The sequence below is a fragment of the Pecten maximus genome, chromosome 2, assembly GCF_902652985.1.
Source record: "Pecten maximus chromosome 2, xPecMax1.1, whole genome shotgun sequence".
Classification (NCBI taxonomy): Eukaryota; Metazoa; Mollusca; class Bivalvia; order Pectinida; family Pectinidae; genus Pecten; species Pecten maximus.
The window spans coordinates 40748389-40773387 of NC_047016.1; the positions used below are offsets into that span (position 1 = coordinate 40748389).

The 24999-nt window shown below is 37.2% G+C and overlaps 1 protein-coding gene across 2 annotated transcripts; it reads right to left on the reverse strand.

Moving 5' to 3' along the window:
* Positions 1-2236: 2236 nt before the first annotated feature.
* Positions 2237-23931, reverse strand: LOC117322084 (endoplasmic reticulum mannosyl-oligosaccharide 1,2-alpha-mannosidase-like). 2 transcript variants are annotated; one of them, XM_033876828.1, is made up of 11 exons: positions 23711-23931; positions 21312-21641; positions 14331-14420; positions 13353-13422; positions 12127-12318; positions 11144-11292; positions 8401-8589; positions 7741-7928; positions 6324-6447; positions 6010-6204; positions 2237-5443 (listed from the first exon to the last, which is right to left on the reverse strand). In XM_033876828.1, the coding sequence occupies exons 1-11, from the start codon at positions 23798-23800 to the stop codon at positions 5114-5116; spliced, it is 1947 nt and encodes a 648-aa protein (XP_033732719.1). In that variant the 5' UTR covers positions 23801-23931; the 3' UTR covers positions 2237-5113. The 2 variants fall into 2 exon arrangements, with proteins under 2 accessions (XP_033732719.1, XP_033732718.1); XM_033876827.1 differs by having other exon boundaries at positions 14220-14420.
* Between the last annotated feature and the right edge of the window lie 1068 nt (positions 23932-24999).

Here is a 24999-nt window from a genome sequence, read left to right on the forward strand (position 1 = left end):
CATGAATTTCATACAGAGAAATAAGCATCACTGGTTCCTTTGCAAATAATTAACAAGTCTCCTTCCCTTTAGCAGAATCATTTATTTTCAAAATATAAGGCAAAATTTGTTCACGGATAAACCCACCCCAAACTTAAATACTGTACATGTACTAGAGTTGGACACTAGGGAAGGGGGATTATTTGAGGAAGAAGAAATATTGATTCACTTATGTATTGGTAAGCATGATCAGATCTTTAATGGTTTTAATAAACATGGCAATGATGAAAACTCTTTCCCATCATTCGCGGTTTCCACAGATTGGGCAGCACCGCTCTATGATGTTCAAACTACCTTCCTTGGATGTCTGAGCCATGTTCTGTTATTACTGATGAAACATATTTTTTCTTAAATCATTGATCAGTTCTGTCCTATTGCCTGGCAATATGAAGACTTGATTTGCTCCAGACAGTATGCAACAGGTCTGTGAGATAGCTACAAGGAGACCGCCTCAAAGGTCCTTCACTGTAAGGTGATAAGTCGAGCTAACATTATGATAATGTGTGCAGTAAATACAAGAACCCATCAATCTTCCAATCTACAATTAATCTTTCAAGAGTTTGACAACCCTGAGGTAAAATTGTCTTTGTATGTTAATCTGCTTGGGCAATGTTAGACTGAATATGATTTGCTGTCCCCTTATATGTATTACAAAACTGGGAAAGCGGAATATATATTGCTCTCAGATTCTATCGGTTCTACATGTTTTTCTTCCCTTTTGAAAAGTTTTTGTTGAGAACATGCTGACCCCGCTTTATGCCCTAAGTAGTATTATTGGATGTATTGAATGGTCAGCTACAGTAAAATTACTCTGTTGTCATGGTTGCCGTTTCTCTGCAATGAAACGATGACTGGATTAATAGGGGAAACATTTTGTTTCTAGTCGAATTGGAACAAGTTCTGTAATATATTAGATGTATTTTGCAAAATTTCCTTGTTATGCAATAAATATACATGTACATCAGTAATTACATATGTCTACAAGGTAAAGAAACTTACCATTCTGACAAAACAGGACAGACAAGACATGATAGTAAGTGTGCATAACTCTAGTGTAATTACATGTATGTATATATATTTGAAAAATGAAGGATTTGGGAGAACAACGTTTAGTTTATATTTATATAATTATGCTCTATCTTAGCTATTATATTACCAGCATAATAGTAGCTAACATCACTGGGAATTTTCTGTATTTTTATGATTTCTCTATTTCATGAATTGGACATAAAACCCTGTTTGCTGAAGATGCAAGTCCAAGAGGGTGAATACATATGTTGTCGGGTTATATTTATGAATATTGACAACTTTGAATTCTATTCTCTTGGCAAGTTATATACAACACTTTACTGAAAAGGATTGGAATGCCACAGGGAAACAAGCTTGATACAGAATTTGGTTGCCATGGAGAATTTAGATCTCTGCATTGCCTTTAACCTTACCTTGCACCCAGTGACTTGCTTCAGTTTTAAGATTTGCATGCATTTTACCCCAACATCAGATTGTGCAGGCATGAGAATTTTTCGATAAAAGTCCGGTTTCAGACTTTTTCTTAGTGGAAATTTGACCCCTGTGCCCTTAAGAAAGTCGAGGAACAATCTTCACTCCAGCATGATATCTTTTGTCCCCTTTGTTAGTGAGAAAGTCATTTAAAGATTTTAGCATATTTGAACCCTGTGACCTTTAATGAAGGTCAAGGTCATTCATTTGAACATTATTTATAGTCCTTCACCCTAACATGCTGAAGGCCCAATCATGGGTATCTGGGCCTTTTGCTCAGGTGACCTAATAAAATGGGTAAAACGAGGGGAATATGCATATGAAATTTCAGAAAGATCCATCCTTCTTGAGAAATGCCTATAACAATAACTGTTAAGGACTTTTGGTTTGGTTTGTTTAACGTCCCATTAACAGCCAGGGTCATTTAAGGACATGCCAGGTTTTGGAGGTGGAGGAAAGCCAGAGTAAAACCACCGGCCTACGGTCAGTACCTGGGAACTACCTCACATAGGTTTCGAACTTATAACCCAGAGGTGGAGGGCTAGTGTTAAAGTGTCGGGACACTTTAACCACTCGGCCCCCTAGTTCAAGGACAGACCAGATGCATTGATGGTGATTGTAAACACCCGACCATTGGATTATTGAGGCCAAGGGCTAAAAATGTACAGCCAGCTTGACATGAAAAGTAAATCGAGTACAAGGTATACAACAATTTATTACCACAGAAAATATCATTCAATCTTTTATTGCATTTACACATAGTTTTCACCTGATTGTTGGAAGAAATGATACATGCCTATACCAAGCTGTTCATCTTACATTTGTATGACTAGACAGCAAGTTCACAATTCTCGTACATAAGACACTTGTTGACAGCATTATTAATTGACAATGACTGAATTTCTATTTCACTGAAATAGATGTGATTAAAATGTTTACAGGCTAACCTCCTGACCATAGGATTTTGAACTTTTCAAGTGCTGTGTGAAATTTCAAAGAAAATAACATGATTCTATTGAAGTCAATCTTCAGCCACTTAAGTTATAAATGTACCTGTAGCAAACATGATGGAATTGAAATAGTTTTACAAATACATGTTTTGTGCCAAAATAAATTAATAAAGCTAAGAAAAATTGGAACCGAGACGCTATTTATTTTACAGTAATGGAAATAAGTTTATGTAATACTGGAAATGTATCAATTAAATACTGTCTGTGTCACCATTGTTTCATGGTATACAGATTTGTGAAAGAAAATGTCCTGGAGTTGCTTTTCTTAATTCAATACACTTAAACATTATGAACTCTTGTTGAAATAAATTGTTTTTGAATTAAGTTCCATTTTGTTTGATATTTGGTAAAAATATAAAAAAAAAAAAAAAGATAATTTATGAAATTGTACATGCATTGATAATCAAACCAAACTAGGGTATTTGCTAGCTATATCCTCTGCTCACAAAACAGCTTTGATCATCAGAAAATGAAAACAAGTAAAAGTTTTTCTATAAATACGAGGGTCATAATGTCAAAACCTAATCATTTTATTATATTCTCTTCCTAAATTATACATATAATACATTCACAAGAGGGCACTTAGTTATTTTAATAGAAATATCATATATTTATATATATTATTAACAAGAGGACCAATGGGCCTGTATTGCTCACCTGGATATTATGATAACCATGGTGTCTAGCCTATGTTGTAACAGGGTGGGAATCTCTTAATATTTCCATGTCTAACTCACACATTTAGTCCAAAAGAGTAGTTAGTGTCTCCCCATGCCCAGCAAGAATTAGATACATAAGCTATAGGATAGGAATCTCAACCATTTAAATGTCATCGCCATATATTCTGGGCCCTAACTCCCACCTCAACTGTCCGTCATCCTCTGCATTTTTGTATCACAACAGTAGAATGCTTCAAACTAATTAATCTTGGCACCAATCTAATAATTGCAGAAGAAATCTTACTGAAAAAAAAATAAGTATTGCCTTTTCACAGCAGTCATCTTCAATTTCTACCCACAGCAGTTTTTTCCCTACATGTTAAGAGTGTAAGGAACGATATCTGGGTAGAGAGTGAGTCCACTTCTCCATTTTTAAAATTTTGAAACCCCACCTTCTATAAAATGTTATATACATGTGCGTGGTTCAGCATTTATGTTTGTTTAAAGAAAGTTTTGACGGACGGACATACACCACAGTACAGCATGAGCTATCAGCTTGCCCTGTTCCTTTTGACCAGGTGAGCTAGCTATGATTAGAAGGAATTACTTATAAATGGAAATCATACTACGAATGTACTTACTAGCACATACCACTTAATTTACCAGCATTCACTACATCACATAACACCATTTAATACACTGACAACTCATCACATTAAAATTGACAACTACTACTGGTTGCTTTAGAAGCAAGAAAAGTTCACTAAACACACAATCTTATGCTATATTCCATGTATTATATATATTATATTGTATATATGATAAGCAAACTGCTTGTAATTCAACTCGAGATTTGTGGCGGTAAGAGTGCACTCTGAATTGACTACGTTTTGAGGGTTCCTGATGTGTTTGTGTAAGGATGATTAGCAAGTCAAAATCAAAAAGTTGTTATAAAGCATTTTTTTTACAAATTTCTTACACAATTCTTTTGAGAAGGTAGCAGGTCCTTAACACTATTATATGTTCCGAATTCTGTATATTTGTATTTGCATACTTAATACTTAAATCAGCTTAATTCAGAAATAATCTTACCATTTTCAACAAGATTTAAAAACTTAAAATTGTATTTTGTTAAAAACATTGAAGATATTTTTTACGCTATTGAACGACAAAAATTTTAAAGAAAAAAGAAAATTGTTTAATATAATGATGATTGACATCCAATTTAAGTTTCAACAGATGAACATAAAATGACAATGTGTAACCCAATTTATTCTATGATGTTTGTGTATACCAACCCCAATCCATAATGTAGTTTGATAGTAGATAAATGTAAAGAATTTTTATGGATATGTTGTATAACAATATTTTTTAATATGCTGCATAAATCTCTCAAATAACTTTCTGGAAATTGTTTTAGAGTGTACACACTATGTTTAAAATATATTATAAATTATAACGGTAACCCATGGTATTTTTCATTTTTTGAGCAGTATATTTCTAAACATCATGACTTTGGTAAACAGTGAATCACAAGAAGAATAAAACATATAATATTTCATAGCAAAAAAAATGCACATTCAAAAATGAAAAATAAATCTCTATCACAATTTCACAGTGAATTATTATTGAATATCTTTAGTAGTTGCCATACACATAGAAACCTTTCATACACATCATAATACTAAACTCACAAAACAGATTCCACTACATTTACACATGGAAAGATTATTACTTCGAAATAGACAGCACTTTCAGAAGTACAATAGAAAGAGATGAATTAATTTGTATCAGACACGCTATGTCAACCCCTCGGACTTCTAACACACACCACCCTCACTTAGGCCGACAACCTTTCTAAAACCACACACAAAGTATTGCACACAACCTTTCTCGCAAGGCTTCTCATGATGAATAAATAGGCAGAGGATGAGCCTCACTGTTGAAGACAAATTTGTCCAGGGGGATTAAAGAATTATCATCCCCAAATAAAAGATATAAATATTTTAATGTCTCTGCTAAGAAGAAACTTTCTAATTTATCTCTGAACGTTGGTTTTCCAGCTTTAACATTATGAATGGATGAGAATCCACCATTTTCTACTTTTGTATGTTTTAGGAAAGCCTGGAATATGGTCCAGCCCATATCCTGGTATTTCTTGTCTCCTGTAAATCTGTACATGTAGAAGAGGCTTTCCACAGTCTCTGGTCGAAGCAGATTGTGAGCGTCTGGCGCCTAGAAAATACAAGATAAATATTTTAGCCCTTATCAGATATAAATATAGGATCTTACAATCGTGGCTATATCATATGGATTTAGTTTAATAGATTTGTATGACATAGCCATGAGTGTAAGATTCTATTTATCATATAACTACTTTTTATGAGAATATACGACAGGCGAAATCTGGTTAGGATGTGTTTTCTATATGAGGTAGGCGAAATCTGGCTAGGAATGGACGTTTCCGTCTACCCATACAATCGTGCGACATCACGTGTATAATGACGTCACATATGTATTATGAAATCACAATAGTGTTATTACACATGTGTCTTACGATATTTATGACCTGGCCTTATGACATGGCAGAATGGGCCACTTATGTGATAAACATGCATTTATCATACAATGTATAGCATGAAAGCTTTGATTTCTTATTATTTCCTTTATCATTATTTCATCTTATAAATATACACGGCTGAAATAAACAATTAACAACAACCTTTTTCTGAAAGGTCAAAGTGCAAACATTTTGACAATGAACAAAGAGAAATACAATGTATTATACTTAATGCACTTACCTTGACAATGAGGTCCTCTTTGGATTGTGCAGCTTGGCTAAAATAAACAATTTCTGGGCTGAGTTTGGTCGGCATCCGGGCATACATCTGATAACAGGTTTCTGTTAGACGCTTGGCAATATCAAAGTGGTCGTCTGGCAAACCATTCTTGTATCCAAGGGCCATTGTTCCTGGTAGATAGCACACAAGGTGGTCCTGTAAGGTCAAGGTTATTTATTCATGTTATGTAGACAAGAATTTGCTAAGAGGTCAGTACGGATCCTGCCACTCCATTGCCGTGAGATACAATATGACTGAATTGGAACAATCCTTACCATTTTCGGACTGAATGTACGACCGCCCAACAGCTCCCCTACGTACAATAGTTTAGATGGAGATGACTCCCTTAACAGGTGTTTCTTCACTCCATCAATAGCCTCCAGAAAGTCATCTTTAAACCTGGAAAAAAGAAATAATCGGTGTCAAATCTCAAGGACCACTTCCACTGCATCCAATGCCTTATTTCAAATAATTCCTCATACTTCTCAATTACATACTGTTATATTGGACAAGATTTAGATTATTGGCTGAACTCTAGTTTTACAAGACTTAATTAACCTTGATCCTGTACACTGAGCCCCACTCGATTTGCACTCTTCTCGGAAGAGAAGCCTTCTAAGATCGCATTCCGTTATATGTAAATCGAGTAAACCGGAAGAAAATAGCCCAAAATTAACAAGTTTTTAAGTTTTCTCAAACACTATGACACAAACATGTGGATGTGTGTGTCATAAATCCTTCTCTAGTGAAACTCATCACTCGCACACTTAAACATGGTCGCCGACATTATGGAAAATAAATCTTCCAGCTTCGAAGAGGTAGAAGATCTTCCAAAAGCAGAAGAGCTACAAATCGAGTGACAGGAAGTTATATTCTAGAAGGGGAAGAGTGCAAATCAAGTGGGGCTCTGGGCAAGAGACCCCTTTATCCTCAGTCAGCATCCTGGAAAAAATCCACAAAGGCACAGCTGCACACCGGATAAAGAAAAGAATTTTCGGGACTAGAGCATCTGACCACTTTTGACAAAGATCTGGATTTGACATAGTCTGGTTTTGACAACTTTTGACAAAGATCTGGATTTGACATAGTCTGGTTTTGACAGAGTCCACTGTAAAAATGAACTTGCCTTTTGACTTTCAAACTTGAACAGCAACTTTTCAGAAAGGAAGAGCATGAAGTTAGCATATTATCACCCCAACAGAACTAAAGCTATTTTATAGAAAGAGGCAATAACATTTAAATGGTTGAGATTCCTATCCTATTGCTATAGTTACAGTGACTTTGACCTGTAGACATGGAAATTAATTCCAATCAATGAAAACCAAGGATATCATTCTCAGTTTCCCTGAAATGCAGATTGCATGTTAAGAGAACCCCTGGAATTTCAAGTATAAGTTATCCTAAGCAAACACCTTTGGGGAGGACACTACATCATGAAATTTGATCTTATCTGCAGGAACTCAAAAGTTATCATCCCATACTATACCAAACAGACACAATGAGGATGAATACCTTTCGTATCCCCTTGTTTGGGCCTACTATCTCAAACTGGTGTTAACATATTTTATGATATTTATCAGCTAATAAACTCATTGTTTGGGCCTCCTATCTTAATCTGGTGTTACCATACTTTATTATATTTATCAGCTAATGAACTATCATGTTGTATAAGATATCTGTTTTGTCACTTACATGTTGATGGTCTTTCCTGTCTGAATCCATTGTTTAAGAAGGTATTCGTAGTAGCTGTCTCCTCGAGCCCCAAATGTGATGGTGCTGGTCCCTCTGAAAGATCCGGTGTTGGCATTGACGAAGATAGGAACCAAGCCATCCTTCTTCGGCAAGCCATGGATGTGCTTACTCACAGTCATTATAGAATTCTGGTAAATTATGAAAACATATATATGATTACACAGTTATGGAACCTCATATCTGACAGGAAATATAGAGTCATACTAGTAGTAAACTCTTTATATAAATCCACATGATGTTATTGATGTGAATGTGACATAAATCACTAGCCCTTTTTAACTATAGCTAGTATGAGTTTCTCTGTAAAATCAACATTTCAGATTACAATATTTCACCTATCAAATTTGCTCCCCAAAAGCTGCCTCCTCGTTCAGTTAAAAACTTTTTTTATCTAAAACCTATTTCTTCATTCAGTTTAAAATCTTAATCTGTAATCTCTAAAGCCTACCTCCTCACTCAGTTATAAACTTTTCTCTCTAAAACGTACATACCCGTTCAATTATAAAACATTAGTGTTTAAAATTTACACATACAGAATTGTAGTTATCATTTGTGATAAGCTGTGATTTATTCTGTTTTAGGGTTAGTTTCTAAACAAACCTCATATTTGTCATCTTTAGTGACACGTGAAAGGTCCCTGAACTCCAACTGTATGGTGGTGACTTCAGAGGTGCTGCTGTCTGGACCCCAGCGTGGAGCATGGGCACGACTTGTCATCAAGTTCACATCCGAAAATGGCACGTGAGATGGTGAATTAAAGCATGGTAGCAGTCTGTTACCCAGATCAACCTGAAAAACATTCCATCCACATCAATGTCTTTCAACCTGTACAATATCCATGCATGTCAGCTTTACCTAAAGTCTATTTGAATTTTTTTTTTTATTACTTTTTATATCAAAACAATTCTTCCTGTAATACTGTAAAAGTGGAAATATTCGCAGTGTGGAAATTTTCGCTTATTTAGCTATCAGTAAATCTCCGCGAAAATTTCCACACGTGAATATATTAACACATAACAAGAGATCCCAGAGGGATCTTGGCGCCCACCATTGAATGATCTTTATAGGTTCCATGTCAGATTGATCTTTTCTCTACTTTTCCCTTCCTCTAAGTCTTACTAATCTGTGTAAATTCAGAAACAGCCCTCTAGTACTTTTCAAACAAGGGGAACCTATATATAAAATTTAAGATTTAGCGATAATGGCAACACCAGGGACCAAGGGGAACCTACACATGAAATTTGAGAAAGATCCCTTCAGTACCTTCTGTAAAATAGCGATAACAAACTTCAATTGTCAAAATACAAGATGGCTGCCTGTCGGCCATGTTGTTTTCCAATTGGTCCCAAGATGCAATATGCAGAACTACAGACCAAGGGGAACTTATAAAAATGTTTGAGAAAGATCCCTTCAGTACTTTCTGAGAAATAGCGATAACAAACTTCAATTGTCAAAATCTAAGATGGCTGCCTGTCGGCCATGTTGTTTTCTGATAGGTCTCAAAATGTAATATGCATAACTAGGCACCAAGGGGAACCTATATATGAAATTTGAGAAAGATCCCTTCAGTACTTTCTGAGAAATAGCGATAACAAACTTCAATTGTCAAAATCTAAGATGGCTGCCTGTCGGCCATGTTGTTTTCTGATAGGTCTCAAAATGTAATATGCATAACTAGGCACCAAGGGGAACCTATATATGAAATTTGAGAAAGATCCCTTCAGTACTTTCTCAGAAATAGCGATAACAAACTTCAATTGTCAAAATCCAAGATGGCTGCCTGTCGGCCATGTTGTTTTCCGATAGGTCTCAAAATGCAATATGCATAACTAGGCACCAAGGGAAACCTACATATGAAATTTGAGAAAGATCCCTTCAGTGCTTTCTCAGAAATAGCGATAACAAACTTCAATTGTCAAAATCTAAGATGGCTACCTGTCGGCCATGTTGTTTTCCGATTGGTCTCAAAATGCAATATGCATAACTAGGCACCAAGGGGAATCTACATATGAAATTTGAGAAAGATCCCTTCAGTACTTTCTCAGAAATAGCGATAACAAACTTCAATTATCAAAATCCAAGATGGCTGCCTGTCGGCCATGTTGTTTTCTGATTGGTCTCAAAATGCAATATGCATAACTAGGCACCAAGGGAAACCTACATATGAAATTTGAGAAAGATCCCTTCAGTACTTTCTCAGAAATAGCGATAACAAACTTCAATTGTCAAAATCCAAGATGGCTACCTGTCGGCCATGTTGTTCTCCGATTGATCTCAAAATGCAATATGCATAACTAGTCACCAAGGGGAATCTACATATGAAATTTGAGAAAGATCCCTTCAATACTTTCTCAGAAATAGCGATAACAAACTTCAATTATCAAAATCCAAGATGGCTGCCTGTCGGCCATGTTGTTTTCCGATAGGTCTCAAAATGCAATATGCATAACTAGGCACCAAGGGAAACCTACATATGAAATTTGAGAAAGATCCCTTCAGTACTTTCTCAGAAATAGCGATAACAATCTTCAATTGTCAAAATCCAAGATGGCTGCCTGTCGGCCATGTTGTTTTCCGATTGGTCTCAAAATGCAATATGCATAACTAGGCACCAAGGGGAATCTACATATGAAATTTGAGAAAGATCCCTTGGGTACTTTCTCAGAAATAGTGATAACAAACTTCAATTGTCAAAATACAAGATGGCTGCCTGCCGGCCATATTGTTTTCCGATTGGTCTTAAAATGCAATATGCATAACTAGGCACCAAGGGGAACCTACATATGAAATTTGAGAAAGATCCCTTCAGTGCTTTCTCAGAAATAGCGATAACAAACTTCAATTGTCAAAATCCAAGATGGCTGCCTGTCGGCCATTTTGTTTTACGATTGGTCTCAAAATGCAATATGCATAACTAGGCACCAAGGGGAACCCACATATGAAATTTGAGAAAGATCCCTTCAGTACTTTCTGAGGATTAGCGATAACAAGAATTGTTTACGGACGGACGGAGGGACGGACGGACGGACGGAGGGACGGACGACGGACCACGGACGCAGGGCGATTTGAATAGCCCACCATCTGATGATGGTGGGCTAAAAATACTAAATATAAAAGATACAAGTTAGCGCAAAAATATCTCGACGGCACGAAAATATCCACACCGCGAACACTTTGGAAGCTGACTAAGCGAAAATTTCCACACGCAAAAATATCCACTTTTACAGTACATTACAGTATGTCTTTACAAAAATACATTTACAATTCAAGCGTCATAAATCACAAAATGTTAAAGATATCAAAATCTGGAGCAGGCAACAAAATTGCTGTGAATATAACTCACTGCTTTCTCCTTGAATAAGTCGTCCCCAGTGAGATGATATGTTGCCAGTAGCCCTCCAAGGACTCGGATCGTGATTTCAAATAAGTTGACATCCTTGTCCTTTTCAAAAGTCAGTTCAGTTGCAACCCACTCTCTAGCATCATCATATTCTGCAAGACATCATAAATGTATGGACTGGTGTTAGTGTTAGAAGAAATATCTGCCATTTTGTCATAGAAAGCAGAATTAGTATATTTTTCCTTAGTATTCCTCTTATCCATCAGACATATGGGAATTATACTTAAAATTTTCCAAATATTTCTACATTCCCTCAAAATTGAGTTTTCTTCACATATTTATAAAACAATGAACCTCCTTCAAACCAAAGGAAATGCTGATAGAAGCTACACCATTGCATATTAAAGCTCCTTTGGACAAGGTGAATTTAAACCACAGACTTCAATGGAAACAACAATTCAATAAATATAAGGAGAGTTTATATGTGGCTGGTGCTTTGAGAATATAATATCATTGATCTCTATGAATCTATTCATATTTGGTTGCCTCCTCCCAGAGTGAAGAAATATTTGCCAAAAATCGAGAAAAGGGCATAACTGAGAACATCCATTCCTTTCACAAATCAGCATAACATCAACATACTGTAATATTGTGGTTAATGGTTTATTTTGTTTAACGTCCTATTAACAGCCAGGGTCATTTAAGGACGTGCCAGGTTTTGGAGGTGGAGGAAAGCCAGAGTACCTGGAGAAAAACCACCGGCCTACCATTAGTACCAGGCAACTGTTCCACGCAAGTTTTAAACTCACAACCCAGAGGTGAAGGGCTAGTAATAAAGTGTCCGGACACCTTAACCACTCGGCCACAGTGGCCCCGGTAATACACAGAGATACTACATATGATATGGTTTTACATGAAATCCTGTTTGTTATATATTCTCCACTGTACCATTAACATCCATGTTCACAAGTGACCAGTACCCATACCTGGTTTGAGTCCCAAAATGACCAGTGTGTCCAGAGAGTCCACTATGGTCAGACCTACTCCAAACCACTCCGAGTGTGTGCGTGTTATAGGGTGGAACTCGTCGTGTCCCCAGGCATACTTTTTGTAGGCCTTCCAGGCATACCGGAAAGCATCTACTACAGCCTCCTGTCTTTCTGTCCTCTTACCCTCCTCTGTAAATTTGATAAGAAAAGTTGTTAGAGAAGGGTACTATTATATTAATGACAAATTGATGCAGACACCGACACAAACATATGTGCACCTTAAAATATATGGTAGTCTCATAGGCTTAAATTATATAAAGTACAGGGAACACATAGTATTATTGATATAACTGATTAACTGTGAAACTTCAAAATGTTTACTTATTTTAATTAAATATATATGTAATTATGATTAAGCACATAGCTTACACTCCATAACTGGATGATAGTCACCTGGTGATTCAAAACTGGTTTCAAAACGTGTATCAATGAAAACCTTATAAATCAGTCGGTAACAGCATCATAACCATGGTAATCTAACACTAACCAAAGAGACTTGCTCAGAAATGGAAAAATGTATCTACATGCAAGTCTTACAAAAAGAAAATTAATCCTTTTGGCCTCCCCACCTCTCTAAAGCAAGCTTAATGTTATCCAGGTCCAAATCACAAGGTTTTGTATTGTAGAAGACATAATGTCATCCAGGTCCAAATCTCACGGTTTTGTATTGTAGAAGACATAATGTCATCCAGGTCCAAATCACAAGGTTTTGTATTGTAGAAGACATAATATCATCCAGGTCCAAATCTCATGGTTTTGTATTGTAGAAGACATAATGTCATCCAGGTCCAAATCTCAAGGTTTTGTATTGTAGAAGACATAATGTTATCCAGATCCAAATCTCACAGGTTTTGTATTCTAGAAGACATCTTCTCACCCTTTTAAGCCTCTAAGCAAGCTAAATATTTTCTAGATACAAGTATCATGGTTTTGTATTGTAAAAAATATCTCCCCACCCCTCTAAGCCTCTAAGGAAGCTAAATGTTATCCAGGTGCAAGTCTAATGGTTTTGTTTAGTAGAAGACATTCTTCAAAGCTTCTAGCTTAATTTGCGAAAAGTTTGAAAGTGGATGTATTAAAAGATAGATATTTACCAATTGGTATTCTTACCGGTCGTATGTCTTTTTTTCCTCTTAATATAGATATTAGCCAGGCGAACTTACGATTAAAGTAGTCATAAGGTGGTACGGCATCCACATTGAAATCCGGGTCTGCTCCTTTATCTGGCTGGTTCTAAAAATAATATACATGTTATAAAATGTTATAAAATTTTTTATAAAATGACACAACACTCTAGAATGTAGTCGGTACAAAGCTTGCCTCACATTTTATATCACTTTACCTCACACAAGAATTAGAGGTGAGTTCACCATTGGTACAAAGCTAGCCTCACATTATATGTCACTATACCTCACTCTAGAATTCTGGAACGAGTATACTATTGATACAATGCTAACCTCACATTGTAAATTCAAAAAGAACATAAAATGTCTGTAAGATATAAATGCCCCCACTGCCCCTTGACACCCCCAAAACACAGTTTGGTGAGGATAGAATCAGCAGTTCCTGAGATTAGCTAGTTAACATTGCATCGGGACGTGACGCTGTGCGATGGGACACAACGCAACAGGACGAACATGGGTACCTTACACTATATGCCCCCCAATTCAAGGTGGGGGCATAAAAATTTGTGTATATTTTGAACTCGCGGCCATACCACTATCCATGTAGATGTAAACTTTATTTATTTCACAACGATTGCAAAACAATTCCGGATGAAAGTGTGCAAGGGGTCGGATATTTCCATGGTTGTTAGGGGAATCGAACCCCAGCTGCCTATTTGAAAAGCAAGGGATATTACAACTGAGCCACCTGACCACCCACTATTCATAAAAGTAAAGACATAGCAGGCAGGGCAATGGAAAATATAGAGACTGAAACCAACAGCCCAACCACCCAGCAATGTACCGACACAACAATTTTCTACTGTTATAACAGGGAATATTGTACTGAATCATACAATAACCCACCAGTTGACCATCTACATTGTCGTCTTTTTCATTGTCATCTTCCTTTCCAACGTCACCATTTTCATCCCTTTCAAGGATTTCTTGTTTCTCATCAGGGGGAAGCAAACCTACCTCCTCCCCACCCCCATTAGGCGGTCGGTCTACAACAAGTTTGGGCTGTGGTGGCCTTCTCATACCTGGTCTTTGTTTCTGTAACCGTTTCTGAAAGATGTGAAAATAATTTAATATAGTTTCTTCATCAATAGATATGTACTAGGGGTAATTCTATCGATGAATGTTGTGATGCATAATTCACAAACTCACAATTTATTTACGTTACCTGTACTAGAATTGTAATTGCCAATTATATGAGTCATATCTAAATTAAACACATTCATTTTACCTTCATCACATTATTCCCACATACTTGATAATTCGGATTTAAACAATTGATTCAATAAAATAATATTCAAATTAATATTTACACCATAAATGCATTATACCAAAAAAAGAAAGAAGATATTATTTAAGTACATATTAGAGATATATTTTGAATATATTATTAAGCATGGACAAAGTGTAAAAAAAAAAAATATATATATGGTTACTGTATACAAAATATTAATAACTAGAACTGTCGTCCAGAGGGCCAACTCATACCCCCCGCTCCTGCAACCCCCATCGTTACTATGTGTTCATTTATACAATAAACGAGATATACAGTTAAATCTCACTTAGTCGTATTCAGTTTTCTTGGTTACCCTAATTCTTTTTTTATCTATATTATGAATAAATTGTTGTACATGACATTATGAAATGATTTCACATGAGAAAATCTTTTCAATTGATCAATTTATAACAAAGGTAAAGTAAAAATGGGATTTATTCAAACAAGAGGCCCATGGGGCCTGTATCGCTCACCTGGTTGGATTTGACCAAATGTCAAAATAATGTACATGTTCAATTTGTCAATACATATACAACAAGAGATCCCAGAGGGATCTTGGCGCCCACCATTGAATGATCTTTATAGGTTCCATGTCAGATTGATCTTTTCTATACTTTTCCCTTCCTCTAAGTCTTACTAATAGCCCTCTGGTACTTTTCAAACAAAGGGAACCTATATAACAAATTTAAGATTGAGCGATAATGGCTGTCTGTCGGCCATGTTGTTTTCAGATTGGTCCAAAAATGCAATACCAGGAACCAAGGGGAACCTACATGTGAAATTTGAGGAAGATCCTTTCAGCAATTTCTGAGAAATAGCGATAACAAACTTCAATAGTCAAAATCAGAGATGGCTGCCTCTCGGCCATGTTGTTTTCTGATCAGTCCCAAAATGCAATAAGCATAATAAGAAACCAAGAGGAACCTACAAATAAAATTTGAGAAAGATCCCTTCAGTATTTTCTGAGAAATAGCGATAACAAACTTCAATTGTCAAAATCCAAGATGGCTGCCCGTCGGCCATGTTGTTTTCCTATTGGTCCCAAAATGCAATATGCATAACTAGGCACCAAGGGGAACCTACATATGAAATTTGATAAAGATCCCTTCAGCACTTTCTGAGAAATGGCGATAACAAACTTCAATTGTCAAAATCAAAGATGGCTGCCTGTCGGCCATGTTGTTTTCCGATTGGTCTCAAAATGCAATATGCATAACCAGGCACCGAGGGGGAACCTACATATGAAATTTGAGAATGATCCCTTCATTGCTTTCTGAGAAATAGCGATAACAAACTTCAATTGTCAAAATCCAAGATGGCTGCCTGTCGGCCATGTTGTTTTCTGATTGGTCTCAAAATGCAATATGCATAACTAGGCACCAATAGGAACCTACATATGAAATATGAGAAAGATCCCTTCAGCACTTTCTGAGAAATAGCGATAACAAACTTCAATTGTCAAAATCCAAGATGGCTGCCTGTCGGCCATGTTGTTTTCCCATTAGTCTCAAAATGCAATATGCATAACTAGGCACCGAGGGGAACCTACATATGAAATTTGAGAAAGATCCCTTCAGTACTTTCTGAGAAATAGCGATAACAAACTTCAATTGTCAAAATCCAAGATGGCTGCCTGTCGGCCATTTTGTTTTCCAATCGATCTCAAAATGCAATATGCATAACTAAGCACCAAGAGAAACCTACATGTGAAATTTGAGAAAGATCCCTTCTGTGCTTTCTGAGAAAAGCGATAACAAACTTCAATTGTCAAAATCCAAGATGGCTGTCTGTCGGCCATGTTGTTTTCAGATTGGTCCAAAAATGCAATACCAGGAACCAAGGGGAACCTACATGTGAAATTTGAGGAAGATCCTTTCAGCAATTTCTGAGAAATAGCGATAACAAACTTCAATAGTCAAAATCAAAGATGGCTGCCTCTCGGCCATGTTGTTTTCTGATCGGTCCCAAAATGCAATAAGCATAATAAGAAACCAAGAGGAACCTACAAATAAAATTTGAGAAAGATCCCTTCAGTATTTTCTGAGAAATAGCGATAACAAACTTCAATTGTCAAAATCCAAGATGGCTGCCTGTCGGCCATGTTGTTTTCCGATTGGTCTCAAAATGCAATATGCATAACTAGGCACCTAGGGAAACCTACATAGGAAATTTGAGAAAGATCCCTTCAATACTTTCTGAGAAATAGCGATAACAAACTTCAATTGTCAAAATCCAAGATGGCTGCCTGTCGGCCATTTTGTTTTCCAATCGATCTCAAAATGCAATATGCATAACTAGGCACCAAGAGGAACCTACATGTGAAATTTGAGAAAGATCCCTTCTGTGCTTTCTGAGAAAAGCGATAACAAACTTCAATTGTCAAAATCCAAGATGGCTGTCTGTCGGCCATGTTGTTTTCAGATTGGTCCAAAAATGCAATACCAGGAACCAAGGGGAACCTACATGTGAAATTTGAGGAAGATCCTTTCAGCAATTTCTGAGAAATAGCGATAACAAACTTCAATAGTCAAAATCAAAGATGGCTGCCTCTCGGCCATGTTGTTTTCTGATCGGTCCCAAAATGCAATAAGCATAATAAGAAACCAAGAGGAACCTACAAATAAAATTTGAGAAAGATCCCTTCAGTATTTTCTGAGAAATAGCGATAACAAACTTCAATTGTCAAAATCCAAGATGGCTGCCTGTCGGCCATGTTGTTTTCCGATTGGTCTCAAAATGCAATATGCATAACTAGGCACCTAGGGAAACCTACATAGGAAATTTGAGAAAGATCCCTTCAATACTTTCTGAGAAATAGCGATAACAAACTTCAATTGTCAAAATCCAAGATGGCTGCCTGTCGGCCATGTTGTTTTCCGATTGGTCTCAAAATGCAATATGCATAACTAGGCACCAAGAGGAACCTACATGTGAAATTTGAGAAAGATCCCTTTGGTGCTTTCTGAGAAATAGCGATAACAAACTTCACTCGTCAAAATCCAAGATGGCAGCCTGTCGGCCATGTTGTTTTCCGATCGGTCTCAAAATGCAATATGCATAACTAGGAACCAAGGGGAACCTATATATGAAATTTGAGAAAGATCCCTTCAGCACTTTCTGAGAAATAGCGATAACAAGAATTGTTTACGGACGGAGGGACGGACGGACGGACGGACGGACGACGGACCACGGACGCAGGGCGATTTGAATAGCCCACCATCTGATGATGGTGGGCTAAAAATGTACTCTCTGAAAGACCATATGGATTATTTTTACACAATAATGGTGTTTAAAGAAACTAAGTCCCTTAGGGTGGGGAAAACCCTTTGGCCTATTTTTACATAAAAATTGTGTTTATCCCTTAATGCCCAGCGATACTATACATAGTTATGGGATTGAGGGTCACAGTAACCATTTATGCAAAATCTGTTCCCCCATCACCAGGGATGTTTCTGACCAAATTGGGTTCAACTCCATTTAAAACTCAAATCTCTATTTCTCCTATTTGGCCCCTCCCTTCAGGCCCCTTGGGGGTCAGAGTCAATATTTATATAAACTCCCTTTCCCCCTTCCCCTAAGGATATTCCAGACCAAATTTGGTTCAAATCCATTCATAACTTTATGAAAATAACGATTTAAAGGAGTAACCCCTATTTCCCTATTTGGCCCAGCCCCTCAGGCCCCTCAATATTTATACAAACTCTTCCCCCCCCCCCCCCCCCCCCCCCCCCCCCCCCCCTTCCTCTCTGGATGTTCCTGACCAAATTTAGTTAAAATCCATTCGTAACTTAATAATTAATAGCGATTTAAAGGATTAACCCCTATTTTCCCTATCAGACCCCACTCCTCAGTCCCCTGGAGATTCAGAGTAAAACATTATACCAACTCGGTTCCCCTTCTCCAATGAATATTCCTGACCATATTTGGTTTAAGTCCATTTAAAACTTTATGACTAGTAGCAATTAAAAGACTAATCTCTATTTCCCCTACTTGGCCCCGCCCCTTAGGCCCCTAGGGGTACAGAGTAAAAATTCATATAAACTCTGTTCCCCTCCCCTCAAGGAGGTTCCTGACCAAATTTGGTGAAAAGCTATTCAATACTTCAGGAGTAGTAGCGATTTAAAGGAGTGACTCTATTTCCCCCCACCCCTCAGGCCCCTGGGGGTTGAGAATAAAGATTTAAACAAACTCTGTTCCTCTTCCTCCAAGGATGTTCCTGACCAAATCTGGTTCAAATTCATTAATAACTTTATGACTAGTAATGATTTAAAGGATTAACCCTATTTCCCCTATTTGGCCCTGCCCCTCAGGCCCCTGGGGGTTCAAAGTAAAAATTTATACAAACTCTGTTTCCTTTCTGCCAAGGATGTTACTGACCAAATTTGGTTCAAATTCATTCATAACTTTATGACTAGTAATGATTTAAAGGAATAACTCTATTTCCCCTATTTGGCCCCGCCCCTCAGGCCCCTGGGGGTTCAGAGTAAAAATTTATACAAACTCTGTTCCCTTTCTGCCAAGGATGTTCCTGACCAAATTTGGTTCAAATTCATTCATAACTTTATGACTAGTAGCGATTTAAAGGAGTAACCCTATTTCCCTATTTGGCCCCGCCCCTCAGGCCCCTGGGGGTTCAGAGTAAAAATTTATACAAACTCTGTTCCCCTTCTGCCAAGGATGTTCCTGACCAAATCTGGTTCAAATTCATTCATAACTTTATGACTAGTAGCGATTTAAAGGAGTAACCCTATTTCCCCTATTTGGCCCCGCCCCTCAGGCCCCTGGGGGTTCAGAGTAAAAATTTATACAAACTCTGTTCCCCTTCTGCCAAGGATGTTCCTGACCAAATCTGGTTCAAATTCATTCATAACTTTATGACTAGTAGCGATTTAAAGGATTAACCCTATTTCCCCTATTTGGCCCCGCCCCTCAGGCCCCTGGGGGTTCAGAGTAAAAATTTATACAAACTCTGTTCACCTTCTGCCAAGGATGTTCCTGACCAAATTTGGTTCAAATTCATTCATAACTTTATGACAAGTAGCAATTTAAAGGAATAACCCTATTTCCCCTATTTGGCCCCGCCCCTCAGGCCCCTGGGGGTTCACAGTAAAAATGTATACAAACTCTGTTCCCCTTCTGCCAAGGATATTCCTGACCAAATTTGGTTCAAATTCATTCATAACTTTATGACTAGTAGCGATTTAAAGGATTAACCCTATTTCCCCTATTTGGCCCCGCCCCTCAGGCCCCTGGGGGTTCAGAGTAAAAATTTATACAAACTCTGTTCACCTTCTGCCAAGGATGTTCCTGACCAAATTTGGTTCAAATTCATTCATAACTTTATGACAAGTAGCAATTTAAAGGAATAACCCTATTTCCCTATTTGGCCCCGCCCCTCAGGCCCCTGGGGGTTCAGAGTAAAAATGTATACAAACTCTGTTCCCCTTCTGCCAAGGATATTCCTGACCAAATTTGGTTCAAATTCATTCATAACTTTATGACTAGTAGCGATTTAAAGGATTAACCCTATTTCCCCTATTTGGCCCCCGCCCCTCAGGCCCCTGGGGGTTCAGAGTAAAAATGTATACAAACTCTGTTCCCCTTCCCCCAAGGATGTTCCTGACCAAATTTGGTTCAAATTCATTCATAACTTTATGACTAGTAGCGATTTAAAGGAATAACCCTATTTCCCCTATTTGGCCCTGCCCCTCAGGCCCCTGGGGGTTCAGAGTAAAAATGTATACAAACTCTGTTCCCCTTCCCCCAAGGATGTTCCTGACCAAATTTTGTGAAAATCCATTCAATGCTTTAGGACTAGTAGCAATTTAAAGAAAAAGTTGACGGACGACGGAAGACGGACGACGGACGCCGGACGCCGGACGCCGGACGACGGACGACGGACACTGCACCATGGCATAAGCTCACCGGCCCTTCGGGCCAGGTGAGCTAAAAATTACAATGTTATATAGATTACGCACATCTACAATGTATAAGGATTATTGTCATGAAGTTCAGTTGAAATCAGATAAGTAGTTTAGGAGAAGTAGCAGGTACATTGTTGCGTCAAACTTGCCCAAAAAACTAAGTTTTGTGCCCTGGTTACCATGGTAACCAAAAAATTACAATGTGATAGAGATTACGCACACATACAATGTATAAGGATTATTGTCATGAAAAAACTAAGTTCTGTGCCCTGGTTACCATGGTAACCATAAGCGGAGTAGACCAAAAAACTAAGTTTTGTGCCCTGGTTACCATGGTAACCAAATAATTACGATGTTATATAGATTACGCACATCTACAATGTATAAGGGTTATTGTCATGAAGTTACGTTGAAATCGGACAAGTAGTTTAGGAGGAGTAGCCGGTACATCGTTGCATCTACAAACTTGCCCAAAAAACTAAGTTTTGTGCCCTGGTTTCCATGGTAACCAAAAAATTACGACGTGATATAGATTACGCACATCTACAATGTATAAGGATTATTGTCATGAAGTTTCGTTGAAATCGGATCAGTGGTTTAGGAGGAGTAGCCGGTACATCGTTGTGTCTACTACAGACGGACGGACGGACGGACAACCTGATTCCAGTATACCCCCCCTAACTTTGTTGCGGGGGGTATAATAAAAAAATATATATATATATTTTCTGAGCTAACACTAACATTATACTCATTAATCTGTTGCTTAGCGACTCTCTTAAGGTCATCCTGTTTATTTAGCCTAGGCATTCCAGGTTGTGGAGCCTGCAACTGTTGGTTATCATTGAAATTCTGTCTACCCAGAATTTTGTCCTTGAAGAATTCACCTCCATTGTCAGCATTATGGGCAACTTTGTCCACTGCCTGCCTCCTGTCCTTTACTGATTTGGCATCCTCCCCTGACAAACGGTTGCCATGGTGAATAGCCGGCAAAATATATAATGCACTCAATCCTCCTAGCACAATAATCAGACAAATCACACTCCTCTGGAGGCTTGAAAGTCTCTTCCATACCTGTTATGGTTAAAAATGATTATTTATTAACTCAATATATCATATGGTCATATAATACCAATTTTTTGTTTTGTGAAGTTATTTCTATGGTTGATGGATATTAGTGTATACATTGCATATATATATTGTATTCAATTTTGAGTACAGTATAAAAGAGATATGGATAAAAACAAGTTTTAGTTTATTTTGTTTAACATCCAGGGTCACTTAAGGACATGCCTGGTTGTGAAGGTGGAGGAAAGCCAGAATACCCAGAGAAAAACCACCGACCTACGGTCAGCACCAGGCAACTGCCCTACATGGGTTTCGAACTTGCGATAGCCGGCTCGGCCACTGCAGCCCTCCAAAAGAGTTACCCTTCTCTAACCACACATTGCCTCTTCAGCACTGTTTTACTATTTAATTCCATTTAGTGATATCACTTAACAAGTTTGAATAGGTGATATCAATTAGTCTTTTAACTGAGATCCTTAAGTCATATCAAATTCAAAACTTCTCAGTCATTTCAATTTACATTGAACTAATTACATTATTTTACAAATGCAGAGAAGGAAAAACTAATTATTTTTTAATTCTACTGCTCTAATTTTCTAAGTGATATTAATGAGTTGTTCAAGCTACATGCAGAAGGAGGTGTAAATGATCAAATAGAGTCAGAGTGACCTACTTTCGATATATGACACACTGCCATGCCTAGCTATATAGGTTGACTTGGATTCCCGAAGTATGAAGTTCTAGTGAGAAGTGGTGCAAGAGATACAGCCTGAACAAATGTATTCAGTAATGTGGGTCAAAGGTCAAAATGTAGGTCATAGTGATCTACTTTTGTTATATGACAAATCGCATCACCTATGTGCAACACATGCTACAAGTATGGACATCTAGGGACAAGTAAAGTATGATATATATAGAGCAAAGACAAGCTAAGGTATGAAGAAGGATGGAACTAACAGTCTGACAGTCCCCCTGTTTCAGGTGGAAGACTGACTAATAAGTCATATCACCTATTCATTTAAGTGATACTACATAAGTGATCTTACTTAATGAGAATAAACTCTACCAAATGAGCTATTTGGTCTCCTTTGATCCAGTTCCCGAACACATATATAGCCATGTAATTCTAGCAATTAATGTTATTGTATATACAAGAGTAACCCGAGTTTCCAGTCCTATTTTATAAGACTTCTCAGGTTCATATCATGATTTTTTTATGTTTATTGGCCAGTTATGCCAGTAATATGGGCCAATATAAGAGTTGAGGATAAAAGGTCACATTTCCTTTTAGTCTTATAGTAATAGGATTTATGATCAGTGTGTGACTTCCCTAAAACAGAAATATCAGTAAATGCTTGTGTAAGAAAGTATGTATGTATGGTGAGAATGGATTACTTGCATGTTTATTATACGGGCAGTTAGTTCTGATAACTTCTGTTGTGTGAATGAGAGCTGTGTGTTGATCGGCTGTTGTGAGTGAAAGTATACTACATGTGTGGTTTGATTGGCTCGTGTGAGCAGGTATTTTGTCTATCTGTATAAATGCATGTGCTTTTCAGATATCGGGTCGAGAGTGACTTGAGCACCAGTCGTGCATCCTCTCTCTTCCACCTTCGTTGTAGTGACCTTGTGGTTAGGTCGGGATAATGTTTAATATAACGTAGGAAAAAGAAATGTCTCCGTAGCATCGTGTGAGAGAGTGTGGAAGTCGGCGTTACTGTTTATAGTCTTTATCGTCTCGTTGTCATTTATAAATAGTATTTAACTGTTTAAATTGTGTCATCGTTTTCAATTCACGAGCGCTTTGCAAATATAATCCAAATTCCGCGTCTGAGGAACAGGTATAAACCATCCTGCCACACTTGTATACAACTCTGTCATAATAAATAAAATGAAAGACTGTGTTGTACTGTAGAATTATCGACCAGTGGTGTACATAATACATGTTTACGAATTAAGAATCGTTGCACTACTGGTTAAACTCTTATCAACACTATCGTTTTGGTAGTTTGCATGTATCAATCTTGTAGATGAGTCGATCGCGACACACTACAGTGAGTCTAGTTTTGACTTACTCTCCAAACAGACTGCCTCTTTGGTGGTTCTTTCTGTTCATCATCGAAACCAAGACTGATGGAAAGGAAGTCTCGCTTAGCACCAGACATAATGATTTCTAGTGATTCTGAAAAACTCGTATGATTTGCATGTCTAGTTGATGTAAACTTGTTGCGTTGATATCGGTTAAAAGCTGTGCAGGATTCTGTGACAAACACGTATTATAGACCTAGACCAGAGAGCCATTGAGGGCAAGTATAAGTTTAGAATAGAAAACGGATATAGAAAAAAATAGGTCCGGATTCGATAGCGAAAATGAAAAATTCATATAAAAAACATTTTTCGTCCGTTTACTAGTCAATTTCTTGTAATTTACATGAGGTCTTTATGATACACAATAAATATGCACATTTTGTGTGGATTTGATTTTTACATTTAGCACAATTAAAGCACTTTAAATTTGTACCCCGAAAAAATGAAAAAAACTGACAAATACTAGATCGGGATAAAAAAAAGTAAGCACACTTAAATGATTTTTTTTTTCGTTTCCTGCTATAACATGAACCATGAACTCCCATTCCCAATAAATTTATACGAGGAAAAAAATGAAATTTTGACTTCCCAGAGGTGTTAATTTTTAATTAGCTTAAAAATGACTGAACGACAAAACATTAATGTAAAGTATATTTCGTTTATTTTGATAGAGTATATGACAACATTTATGTATCAACAAACAGAAACAGGATATGGAACCAAGCTTGAAAGCTTATACTAGTCCACTTCCTTCCTTCTTGAGATGGACAGCAATTAACGAAATCTAAGAGTAAAAAAAAAGATTTGATCATATATAAACCTTGATATTATCTACAAGAAGGAAAGGGTGAGCAGGAAAGAGGGGATTGGTGAAAGTGCATTAAGCTTGCCAACTTAATTATCAACAACATCAAATCTTTCATGATTATAACTATCTCCATTTAGATAAAAACAAATACAGGGTACCAAATGATTCGTTAACTGAAGTAGTAATTTCCAAAGAGATGAACGTAAGAAACATATTATGAATCAAATCAAAAACGTTTAGTAGCAATTATTGAATGCATGAAAACAAAACATTATAACTGATGATATCAATGCCATCTTTAATTTTAGTAAAAATCGTATTGCCTCCCTCCCAAATCGAATGGGTTAAGTCAGTTTTCCGCAGACAACATCGTTGTGGTGTACAGTATGTATCTGCTGTCCATAAATATATCGGTCGCGGTTTTATTGTTTATTTTCGATAATCGATTTCACCTATTAATCAATTAAG